The following is a 12,766-nucleotide window of genomic DNA, read 5'->3' as shown; positions in this document are numbered from 1 at the left end:
ATTTTGTTAATAAAAATTTTTAAAAATGAAAAAAATTAATTTTGAAGAGAAGCCCGCCATAGATTTCGATATACTTTTAACAGTGCAAAAAACAAAATTTGAGTTAATGCATTATTTTGCGAGTGGTTTTGCTGAAACTATTTGGAGGAAGTTACCGTTTCACCTTAAATATTGCAAACCTCTGAAATACCTTGAAATTTTGAAAATGCCATAAGAAATTCCTAAATCCTTCGAAACCTTTTAAATTTTCTCAAATCTTTCGAAATTCCTCACACATTTTTTAATCTCTCAAAATATTCTATAATACCTTAAATGTTATGGAATCTTTTAATTTTTATCAGAAAATTTATGAGTCCCTTAAATATTGTAGAATTGCTTCAAATCCCTTGGAATTTTGAAAATAACGTAAAGTCCTAAAAATCTTTTAAGTCTTTTGAAATCCCACAAAATCTAATAAAACTCGTGGAAATCTTTTGAAATAAATTCAAAGTTTTTGAATAGAACCTTTAAAATATCCAAGATCCACTTAAATTTATTATTTTTTTAATTCCTTATATTGTAATATTATTTAATCTTTTAATTTCCTTTGAAATTCTATGAATCACTAAAATATTGTGAGACTTCTTGAAATTGTGTAAATACCGTAAGAAATCCCTGAAATGTTCGCAATCTCATAAATTTCCTGAAATCTTTCGAAATTTAAATCCCTCGAATTTTCTGATATCTCCAGGAATCTTTTGAAAGATCGTACATCATCTTTAAATCCTCTGAGACCCCATGAAATCCATAAAAATTTACAAAAGTCGCTTAACATTTTATCACATTTTATTTATTCCCTAAATTTCTTTATAAATTCTTTTAATTTTCCTAAAATCCTTTGTTATCCTTATAAAATGAATGAATAATTTCTTAAATCTCGTGAAGTTTATTGGAAACTTGTCAAATACCCTAAAATCTTTCAAATCCTTAAGAAAAATTAACCTTTAAAGTTCTTGGAGATCCTAAAAAAATCACGTAATTCTGGTAAAATCCATAAAAATCCCTTAAAATACTTTGAAATCCCCTAGATAATTTTTACACTTGTAAGATCTCTTGAAATTTCTTTAAAAATGTTGAAAACTTTGAAATCGGATGAAGTTTCTTGAAATCTCTTACAATCCCTCAAAATCCTTGGAATTCTCTTAAATATCTTGGAATTTATAAAACTTGTTGAAAGCTCCAAAAATCCTTAACATCTTTAAAATCGTTTAAAATTTCAATTTTTGAGATCGCGGACATGCTTATTATTTTAGCCATCCTAGCGAAGAAGTTTGAAGTTGCCTTAGTGATCAACTCAAGAAAATAGTAGCATTAGTGTCATTTTGTTAAATAGTAGCGAAATAGTGTGATCTTTAAAAAAAAGTGTCAATAATGGTGTAAGTCCGAGGCTTGTCTTAAGATTTACAATTGTTAATAAATTTAATATAAAATATTCGAAAAATTTAATGAGGTGAAACTCAACTCAGATGACAAAATTGTATTAGTTAAGACTATTTTCTCCTGACATAGAAAATAATAACGCAAAGTGACACACTGTGTGACAAGAATTTATAAATGTAATTTTATAAGGCAGTTGACCCAATTACTGACCTCGCATAAAAGGACCCTAATACAGACACCAAAAAAGGTTTCAATACAACCACCACGGCCAAATTACTCATAAGAACATGACTTTCCATCTAAAAGTAAAATCCCCATTCAAAAACACCGCAAATATTTCTGCTCTAAAAAAATGATGAGGTTAAATTTTTGAATATTCAGCAAGAATCATGGGGCGAATAACACGAGAGCTGAAAGCGTGACGAGTCACAGCATGTCAGAGTTGATCGTTTGACAGCCCACGAGTGGGTGTTTACTCATCAATGATCACTATCATTATTATTATCACCATCGACCTGTAAACGATAAAACGATTTTTCTGGCACGGCCTTCGAACCTTCGAACGTCTGTCTGTTCGGCTGTCTGCTGAAGATGCGTACATTCGAAAAGATCGCTGCGCCGTCAGCAATGTAACTGTCAGCCTCAAAACGGAGCATCTTATTAGGGCGTCGTCTTCAGGACCAAACTCAAGACTATTGAAAGAAAATAACCTAAAAATTGATTCAAAACACAGGCAGGAACCGCCCTGTCTCGAGGATGTCTCACATTTACATCGACTCCTTCAAACTAGGAGGCGCTAGAGCTCTCTGATTCAGCTAATCATCAAGATCCACTCTTTTTATTACCTTTTTTTTTATTAAATACTCACTTTCCGACGAAGTTTTCGAGGACCGAGCTTTTGCCCGCACTCTGGCCTCCCACGACCGCGATCTGCGGCAGGTCCAGCTGCATCGTAACTCCAAGTTGCGTGAATGCATCCTGGAGTGTATTCACAATCGGGATCAACTGCTCCATACCCACGTTTCCTGCCATTTTCCCAAACTATTCTCGCCAATTGGCGATCACACACGCACCAGGAACACGATCACTGCGTCCCGCAGGCGACGTCGGATTGCCACCACCTTCTGCCGTGTCCTCGGTAGGGGTAGATCGCACCAGTGGTTTCGATATCCCGTCGCCTATTCGTGCTGACTGATACCAGCAAAATGGCTGAAAATGGCCGTTTCGCGATTCGCGCGACTACTGAATTTGATTCATTTTCATTCTATCATCACCGCATTTTAGTCTGCCGCGAGGCCATGCAAACACACCTACCGAAAACACCCCGAGGATCACGACGATGCTTCTTTCGCGGAGCGTGGACACATTTAACGTGATCCAACCTCCGGATTCGAGGACAAACGCTCAATCGATAACTAAAGCGTGCGCACTCGCGACACCAACCTGACCCACTTTCCAAACTGAGATAAAATCCATATCGCGATCGCGCTTCCTGTCCTGCCTTTTCTTTAAGGCAACCTTCTGACTAAGATTATTCACGAAATTTCCAGAATTTGGGATTTTGATTAGAAATATGAAGTTTTGAGGTTAGATTTGTCTTCGATCTCGGAAGTGATTATTAAGAATTTGAATCTCGCGCTAATCAGTCAGAAGTACGTGAATGGTCGTAGGTGGCCGCCCTTTTAAGTCACGTGACTGGCATAAAAATGTCAACGTTAGTTTTCGTCTGCTGTTTATTGTGGTTTAATTAATGTTTGGAGGTCTTTGAGTGATTTGAAAAAGAGGTTTGTTAATTAGTGATCGAAGTTATTTGGATTTATTGTTTAAATTCTGTCTGTTATTCACTTTATTTCTAAAAAGGATATATTTCTTTGCCTCGACCCGGTGTTTCATAGTTATAGGTGGCGCTTGTCACGTTCGACGGAGTGAAAAATTCAAATTACTTTTTTTATTATAGACGCTGCTCTTGAAAAATTAATTCGATCAAAACTTGCTTGACGCTTTCAAAAAAGGCAACTGATATATTTTATTTCTAATATTTCTCTCTGAATTTATATCCATTGCTATAAGAAAAATTCCCTCTTTAAATTAAAGTCGAAACAAGTTTAAAGTTTAAAGAGGTGAATTAGAAAAAAACATACCATATTTTTATTCAAATTTTTTATCATTTTTCGTCTTACAGTTTTCAAAATTTTTTAAATTATACTTGAAAGGTTTGATAGGGGGAGAGGGTTAAAAACTTTATTTTCCAAATTTCCTGACACAGAATCTTTTATAAGTGATATAAAACACTTTCATATAAAAATTTTAATATTTATTCATATATTTTAATTAGAAAAGTTCACTTTTCTACCATAAAAATAAATTTTAAGCCCAAAATGACGAATCTTCAACGAAGCAGTTGAATTTCTAACGAAAATGTTTGAATTAAAAGATAGAGTTTTAAAAAAATGGCTTCAACCAAAAATAGTTGAATTTTTAACAAAATAATTAAATTTTTTAGTAGACAGTTAAATTTTCCACAAAAAAAGATTAATTTTTTTGATCCAAAAGGAAGAATTTTCTGTCCAACATGTTTAACAAAACAATTGTAGTTTAGACCACAAAATATTACTTTTTAACAAAATACTTGAATTTCCAACATAATAGTTAAATTATCAACATAATATTTAAATTTTTGACAAAGTACTAAAATTTTCTGCCTAAAAAGATCAATTTCAAACCAAATTCTCGAATTTTTAAGTAAAAACACTTGAATTTTCAACCCGTAAAGATGAATTCTTAACCAAAAAGACGATTTTTCAACCATAAGGATTAATTTTTTACCAAATAAGATACATTTTTCACAAAATAAATGAATTTTTTAACATATATAGTTGACTTTTCAACTAAAAAAGATACATTTTCAACGAAAAATAGATGAAATAGACTTTTATTAAAAAGGCAAATTTTCCACCAAACATATTAATTTAGTAGAAAAACAATATTGTATTTTTTACCTGTGAATGTTAATCATCCAACAAAAAGACGAAGTTCTAAAGAATAGTTTTACTTTCAACTAAAGAGATGAATTTTCAATTAAAATTATGAATCTTCCGCCAAAGAATGAATTTTCAAAAAAACGTTCATTTTCAACTAAACAATTTCATTTTTAATACAAAATAAAATTTCGAAAAAGATGATTATTTTTCTGCCAAAAAGAACAAATTTTCAATTCAAACAAATGATTTACCAACATTAAATGAAAAAGTTACATGTTTGGTTAAAAAAATTAATTTCAAACCAAAATTAGTTTAAAAGAAAGTCCTACTTTAACTTTCAAACCTATTAGTTTTCAACTAAAATGATGAATCGTCAATGAAAAAAAAAGAATTTTAAAAAAACAATGTTTTTTTAGTAACGCAAGAAAAAATATTTTATTTATAATAAATTATTGAACTTTCTAGCCAAAATATGAAATTTATGTAAAACAGTCGAATTTTTAACGAAAAAGTTGCATTTGTGAATAAGAAAGAGAAAAATTCGACCAAGAAGATTAGTTTTCTACCAGGCAGGATGAATTTTCAACCAAAAAACATCAATTTAAAAAAAAAAACATTTTCAGTTTAAAAAATTAATTTAAAAAAATTTATCCTTAACAAAGCATTAACGAAAAAGATGAAGTTTAAGCTAAAATTATGGATCCTCAACTGCAATAGTTAAGTTTTTAGTTAAAAAACTAATGTTATGTAAAAAAAATATTCAACCAAATAAGTGAATTTTTAACTAAAATGATGAATTTTCAACGAACAAACAAAATTATTTTTTAACAAAGTGGTTTAACGTTTAAAGAATAGTTGAATTTTCAAACAAAAAAGATGAATTCCCAACTAATAACATAATAGTAGATGTTTCAAATAAATAAGATTTTAATTTTAAACAAGACGCTGCTGAATTGAACAAAAAAATTGGATCTTAAAAAAAAGAATTGAGTTTTTAACAAAACAGGTAATTTTTAACCAAAAAACAGTACAATTCGACCAAGAAGACTAGTTTTGTACCAAAAAACATGAATTTAAAAAATTACATTTTCAGCTAAAAAATTAGTTTCCAAAAAAATGTGTTTTGTACAACACTGTTCAACTTTTAACCAAGAAGATAAAGTTTAAGGTAAAATTATTAATCTTTATTTGCAATAGTCAAGTTTTTAGTTAAAAAACAATAATTTTCTAAAAAAAAAAAAAAAAGAATATTTAAACAAAAAAGATGAGTTCTCAACAAATAACGTGATAGTAGATGTTTTAAAGAAAAAAGATTTTAATTTCAAATACGACTCAGTTGAATTTAACCAAAAAGGAACTTTAAACAAAATACTTGAATTTTCAAACAACAAATATTTCAGGTGAATTTTCAATCAAAAATGTTTTACGTTACATTTTTAACGCCAAAATATGAATTTTCTACCAAACATTTTTTTTCTATCAAAATAGTTGAATTTTCAAACCAACCAGAGGAATTTTTAAACAAAAATGATAACTTTTTAACCACATTTTTTCCGTGACCATTAATATTCACAGACCATAATTTTAATCTTGTAACATGTTTGGCATACAATATTTTATAATTGGAATAAGAAAATTGCTAATTAAAATTTTTAAAAATTATTATCCTGGACACTTACGCGAAGTGCCGCTTTTAGAAATTCTCTGACTTTTGCAAGATTTTTATTGAATCCTTGACTTTCCCTGACGAATAAAATGCCCTAACTTTCAATTTGTTGAATAAACAAAGGTTGTTTTAATCAAAGTATTTAAAAGAAAAATAGTTTTTGGACTTAAGAGCACATATATATATTTTGTAATAAATATGTAAACCCTGAACTTTTTACAAGGATTCTTAAAATAATAAATTTTAATGGCACCTTGCGTAAATAGCTAATTATTATTTGTTCTTATTTTTAAGGAAATAAATTCCAGATTTTGACTGTAACTTTCCCTTAATTATGTCTACGCTTTTACACATGCTCAGTTCAAGGTTTGTATCTCTAACACAGATATGACAACTATCCTGAGTGTATTGATAAGAGGGGGAGTAGTAGCAAGTCGATCGCGCATTTTCCGAGAAGTTGATGTGAGAGGAGCATCTGTTGCCGCCCGAAAAACGAAAATGGTCAGTGCATCTTTTATAATTTATTGACTTTCACAGAAAGTCCATTTTTATCAAATCTGGTTGTATTTTTCCAAATATTATAGTCATCGATTTTTTGTAGTTTATAAAAATAATTGCCTGCTCTAACCAGCTGGATTTTTCTGAGTTAAATTAACAAAATTAACAAATTAAAAATATTTACTTCGTATTAAAATTACATATTTTTATTTTCTAATTTTTTATTTCAGAAATAATAAAAATGTGCATTCACTATATGGCAAGAGTCGGGCGTATCCTTACGCTTAATACCTGTAATATTTAAACCTTGAGTTGTACTACTTTCACTTAGTTTAGCCAAGTTCTCATAAAGTATTTAATTTCAAAATTATAAATAGGAACATATATTCAGATGTACAAATATTAATTCCAAGTTGTTGACAGGTAATCGATATCAGCTGATTCCTTTACTTAAAGTTTTATTAACAATTTTAATTTTGTGTGCAAAATTTAATTTATTCAAAATGATTTTTTTTAACTCAACTTTTTAAAATTAATTTTCAAAAGACTTTAAAAATAAATCCATTTTAATGAAACTTACAATTGAGCAATCAAAAAAGATGTAAGTGAGAGAAATCACCCGTAACGACTTTTTTGATAAGAAAGTAAAACGCTACAAAAATTCGATAAACACAGATTAAAATAATAATTGATGGAAAGAAAGCAGAAGATAATTTTAAAAATGACTAAATTCTTTAAAATTTGGGGTACAAGTTAAATATCCTAGTAGTTTTATTTACTTTTTTCCATAATCATGATATATGAATGGTTGAAATTTAATATTATGAAATTATTTATCTCTTAATTATGAACAAGAAATTAAATAATACTACAGGATTAAGCAGTATTATATTATTCCTACACAAAATATTTTTTTTACAGAATTTATCCTACACTGAGATAAATATTAACTATTTTGTCTAAAAATATATAATATTTTACCTTCCCGAAATATATAACTTCAACTTAAAATTACAATTTTGAATGCGCCATTTTAAAATATTTCAATTTTTGAGGCTGTAAAAATGAAGTTTTTTGTGTCGAATTTCACAATTTTCAATTTCAAATTTCACAATGCTGTAGTTTCATTTTCAAAACTTCAAAATATCAGGAAAATTTCAATTCGAAATATATAAAATTATCTGCTTTTTTTTTAATTCTTCGAAATCGTAAAATATCCAATTGAAAGACTTGATAGTTTTACAATTTTGAGGTGGATAATAAAATTATTTCTTATTACAACATTTTCGAAAAATATTTAACATTTCAAACTCATCTTGAAAAACAAAACATTTTCTTAATCATATACAATGATTTTATAGCCAGATTGTAATATTTAAAAGCAAAATAGATCAAAATTAAACTATCTAAAATTGATGGCTCGGTAACTAAAAAAAAATTCTTTAACTTTGAATTGTTATAAGATTGAAGTTCTAAATTTTCATGTTGACTAAAATTGTTGTCAGTTTTAAATGATGTTCGGATTCTTTTAATTTTCAGCGTTCCACATCAGAAATTGTTTCATTTTTTATGTTTCATATTTAGAATATAATTGTTATTTTGAAGGGGTTTTGAAGAAATTCACTTTTAAATTATAATTTAATTTTTGTTCAGTGAATATAACATTGAATTTATTTTTTGATCTAAAACTTTTCGAAGCAATTTTAATGTTAAATATAACATTTGTGATTTAATAACAGTTTAAAGTTTTAGAATTTCAGAAGATTGGCCTTGAAAAACTCAATTTATTTTTCATTTTTTGAATCTGAATTCATTCATTATAAACTTTCTTCAATTGCAAATAAAATTGTCCAATTTTTAAATTTTAGCCTGAATTTTTTTTATTTTGGGAGCTCAATTTCCAACTCATAAAATTTCAAATTATTTAATTTTGAACGCTTTTATTCATAAATAATACAAGTTCAATTCCTTTTTATTTCATTGTAAATAATGGAACGACTTATTCTAAAACTGTTTGATTTTTAACGTTTTCAATTCGAAATAATTATTTTTTTAATTTTAAAAGTTTTTAATTCAAAATTATTATTTCGAATTAAAAAAATATATTTTATGTTTAAGGTATTTTGTGTAAGAAAAATTTTGGACATAATATTTTTATGTACACAGTTTCAAGACTATTTTCAGCAAATGTAATTACTATTTAATTTTGTGTAGGATATTTTTTGCAGAAGAAATAAAATCAGTATACTTTGTGTAGAAACAGCGTTTTCCTTTAATTTAAAAGCTTGAGTTTCTCTTCTTTAAATATCATTATAGTATATGAATTTCCTTCAATTTATATTTTTCAACTCTCTCTTGAATCTAGAGTCACCTTGAATAAGTATTTCAGATAGAAATTATACCTGAAGGAACCTATTGTTTGTCGGAAAACCTTGTCGAACAATTCGATCTGCCCTTTCATTATTTCCTTGCGCGAAGGCAGGTACTTGAAAATGTATCCGAAATTTGCTGTTCTAACAGCTTCGGATATTAGATACCTTCAGAACACTCCTATTTAATCTTTGTTTCTTGTAGATATTATTTTTGAAGGTGGTTCATGCACCTAGCAGGACAAAAATATTTAGTATTTTAGACTGAGATTTAAAGTTTAATGTTTCTGGATCTAAATATTTTTCTATTCCAAAATTGTTTTTTATAAATATTTAAACAATTGTATTATTATAATTATTGTGCACTTTGTAGCCGAAACTTACTGAAGAAGAAAGAAAAACTGAACTGGCTCCGTTACTTTCAAGTGGCTGGAAAGTTCAAACAACAAAGGATGCTATTTACAAAGAATTTGTCTTCAAAAACTTTAACCAGGTGCAATAAATAAATCAACAATCGATGAGTGAGCGAACAAAATGTGATAAATCTATTCAGTGAAAAAATTTAGATAATTATTGTTTTTGTATGCTTGGAATATCTTCAATTTGATTTTCAAACTTCATTGCTGAGAATTTTTTTCTCTTTTCAGTTTCAACGTCTATCTATAGAATAAAATTAATGATTATAATAGCCCATTTCAAATTTAATTTTCTTCAGTGAATATCAAGCTACAATACATCGTTAAATTTTGAGAAATTAAGTGGATTGATCACATTACGTTGGGTTACTCCTCAAAATTATGATTTAATGACAGACTTCACAGTACAAAATGGTCTCAAACTAGAGGAAATAAGGGCGATTTTTCACGAAAATAGAAGTATAAAGGTTTTAAGATAAAATTAATGTAGGTAACAAATTCATAAGATTCCAGTCGAAATATATTGCTTTTCAAACCAAAAGATTAATTTTCTGTCAAAAGAGATGATTTTTTAGCAACAAAATACATTTTCAATCAAATAGTTGAATTTTTAATTAAATTGTTTTAACTTTTAAAGTAAAATAGATCCATTTTCACAAAAAACGGTGAATTTTTAACTAAACAGTTCATTATTCAACATACAAAGATGAATATTCAAACCAAAAAGACGCATTTTCTACCAAGAACAATTTTTCAGTTAAAAAATAACTTAAATCTTGAATTTTCAAGCTAAACAGACAAATTTTAAACATAACTATGGAATTTTCATTTAGAAAATGGGAACTTAAAAAAAAGGGTTATTTTCAATTAAAGTCTAGAATGTTCAAGACAAAAAGACAAATAAAAAAAATTTTAATTTCAAATCCGAAAATATGAATTATAAAGGAGAAAGTTAATTTACAACCAAATAGTTATAATTTCCACCAAAATAGATGATTTTTTAACTCAAAACGTTAAATTTTCACTAGAATCATTGCATTTTCAACAAAATAGATGAATCTTGAACAGAAAAAAAATTAAGTTTTACCAAGTAGATCAACTTTAAAAAAAAACGGTGAATTTTTTAGAAAATAGTTAAATTTTCATCCAAAAGAGATGGACTCTGGACCAAAAATATAATAGGAAACTTTTAAATTAAGCAAAATTAACTGTCAGTGAAAAAATATGATTTTTTATAAAAAGATGAATTTTCTATAAAAAAAAAAAAAAACAAAAAAAAAACAAATGTTCAACAAAGCATTACAATTTTAATAAAAAAATATTACTTTTTAAAAAAATAGTGTAATTTTCCTCAAACTAATCAAGTTTTCAACCAAAAAAGATTAATTCTTAATCGAAAATATTGTAGTAGACTGTGCAATAGGTTGGTCCAAAAATGCATGGCAACATTTTTTTCCATGCCAAAGAGCAACGATCTCCTCATTTTATTCCACATCCGAAAAAAGAAATCCCCTAATTTTTAATTTTTTTATTTTAACAGGTCCCGGTTTTGACTTTAAGTTTCCCATGTAAAATGCATGGGGAAAAATCACTTTTTTGAGTTTTTAGAATAATTTTTTACGGTTTGAAAAAATGTGACGGAAAAATATGGGGGCCTGAGGCGAATTATCTAACGAAGAATTTTATCTATCAAATATATGGGTTTGACTGCCCTAACAAACCCCCACGATTACCTGAAAACTACCCTTAAAACCAAAAATGTCAATTCTTCATGAAATCGATCTTTTGAACACTATATTCTCCTCTTTTTTTACTTGAAATTATTAATATTGGTCTGGTGGAATATTTATTAATATTGGTTAACTAATTATTAATTATTTAAACAAATAAAATTGGTTTAAATTTTTTTTCTCGAAATTTCGTTATTCTCCCTAAAAATGATTACTATTAGTGTAATGGAATATTTGTTAAAATTGGTCCCTAATTTTCTATTATTTAAACAAATGCAATTTGTTTAAAATTTTTTTTTCGAAAATTCGTTTTTTCCATAAAAATTATTACTATTGGTCTAGCGGGTTATTTATTAACATTAGTTCATTAATTTTCAATTGTTTAAACAAATGGAATATGTGTAAATAATTTATATATTAAAAATGATTAATATTTCTTCAGTGGAATATTTCTCAACATTGTTCAAATAATTTTTGTTGTTTATAAAAATTATTACTCAAATGTTACTGATAAATTAATTATTATTAAATTAGTTATTAATCAGTAATTAATTATTACTGTCAAATATTTCACTAGACCCACAGTAATAATTTTTATTCAAACAAAAAAATCGAAACGAAATTATTTAAACAAATTCCATTCGTTTAAATAGCGAAAATGAATAAAATAATGTTAATAAATACTCCACTAGACCAATAGTAATCATTTTTAGGGAAAAATCAATTTTAAAAAAAAATTATTTAAACAAATTCCATTTGTTTAGACAATAAAGAATTAATGAACCAAACAAATTCATTTGTTCAAATATTTAAAAAATAATTAACCAATAATAATGAATGTATCCACTAGACAAATATTAATAATTTCAAGTAAAAAACAGAATACAGTGCTAAAAATGTTTCTTTAATGAAAAATTGAAATTTTTTGTGTTAAGGGTAGTTTTCAGGTACTCGTGGGGGTGTGTTAGGGGTGTCAAACCCATATTTTTGTTTTAAATTAGGATATAATTTTCAATTAAAAAAAAGATCGTTTAACCAAAAAAGAATACTTTTCTAAGAAAAGATGAATATTTAATGCAAAAGGACGAATGCTGAACAGTGAAATTTTTAAATAAGAGAGTTACCAAAATTGGTTGGATGTTCGTTTTTCAAGTGTCAAAAAAGGGAATACGGGGAAGAGTGTGAAGTCTGCAATAAATATATATAAATTAATTTTAAAAAAAATTGCCAATAACATTTGTACTTTAAAAATGTGCCTACAGGCGTTTGGATTCATGACTAGAATCGCATTGCAAGCGGAGAAAATGGACCACCATCCCGAATGGTTCAACGTCTACAATAAAGTCAACATAACTCTGAACTCTCACGACGTTAATGGTTTGTCTAAAAGGGACGTAAAACTCGCGACATTTATAGAAAAAGTCGCCAAATCTGTGGATGAATAAAAAAATAAGCTACTTCAGAAATAATAAAAGAACCAGGACCAAATTTTTTAAACTTAAGTCTGTACTTAAAATTTCAATTTTCTTAAAATGTAATTTTTACTTTATTAACCAATTGTCCTTTTTCATAATGTTATCTAAATAATACATGCACAGTATCAATGAATTCAGAATAATTATTTATATGAATACTCAGTATATTATGGATTTTTATCTATATTTTTAAGTGGAAATAAAAAACTGTA

At 27.4% G+C, this 12,766-nt stretch overlaps 2 protein-coding genes across 3 annotated transcripts in view; one reads left to right on the top strand and one right to left on the bottom strand.

The window, feature by feature from the left end:
• The window catches only part of LOC117180593 (dynamin), a 61,441-nt gene extending 58,602 nt beyond the window's left edge, over positions 1-2,839 (bottom strand). Inside the window, exons 1-2 of the mRNA XM_033373086.1 lie at positions 2,288-2,839; positions 1,984-2,111 (exon numbers count right to left, since the gene is read on the bottom strand). Coding sequence (XP_033228977.1) covers positions 1,984-2,111; positions 2,288-2,451 — 292 coding nt within the window. The 5' untranslated portion in view covers positions 2,452-2,839. The remainder of the gene's footprint in view (positions 1-1,983; positions 2,112-2,287) is intronic.
• Positions 2,840-3,104: 265 nt separating this feature from the next.
• Positions 3,105-12,761, top strand: LOC117179486 (probable pterin-4-alpha-carbinolamine dehydratase). Of its 2 annotated transcripts, XM_033371343.1 has the most exons (4): positions 3,105-3,203; positions 6,452-6,567; positions 9,307-9,426; positions 12,342-12,761. In XM_033371343.1, exons 2-4 carry the CDS (start codon positions 6,454-6,456, stop codon positions 12,522-12,524), a joined length of 417 nt encoding a protein of 138 aa, XP_033227234.1. In that variant the 5' UTR covers positions 3,105-3,203; positions 6,452-6,453; the 3' UTR covers positions 12,525-12,761. The 2 variants fall into 2 exon arrangements, with proteins under 2 accessions (XP_033227234.1, XP_033227235.1); XM_033371344.1 differs by lacking the exon at positions 3,105-3,203 and having other exon boundaries at positions 6,436-6,567.
• The last annotated feature ends 5 nt before the right edge of the window (positions 12,762-12,766 follow it).

This window comes from Belonocnema kinseyi, chromosome 9, assembly GCF_010883055.1.
Source record: "Belonocnema kinseyi isolate 2016_QV_RU_SX_M_011 chromosome 9, B_treatae_v1, whole genome shotgun sequence".
Taxonomy (NCBI): domain Eukaryota; kingdom Metazoa; phylum Arthropoda; class Insecta; order Hymenoptera; family Cynipidae; genus Belonocnema; species Belonocnema kinseyi.
This window is presented reverse-complemented; position numbering and strand designations above follow the sequence as displayed.

What these genes read in the sequence shown, in the direction of transcription:
- LOC117179486 (XM_033371343.1), top strand. Translation starts at nt 6,454, where the DNA reads ATGACAACTATCCTGAGTGTATTGATAAGAGGGGGAGTAGTAGCAAGT. An exon ending in CCGCCCGAAAAACGAAAATG is followed by an intron (nt 6,568 to 9,306) that starts GTCAGTGCATCT and finishes TGCACTTTGTAG; the next exon opens with CCGAAACTTACTGAAGAAGA. An exon ending in TCTTCAAAAACTTTAACCAG is followed by an intron (nt 9,427 to 12,341) that starts GTGCAATAAATA and finishes ATGTGCCTACAG; the next exon opens with GCGTTTGGATTCATGACTAG.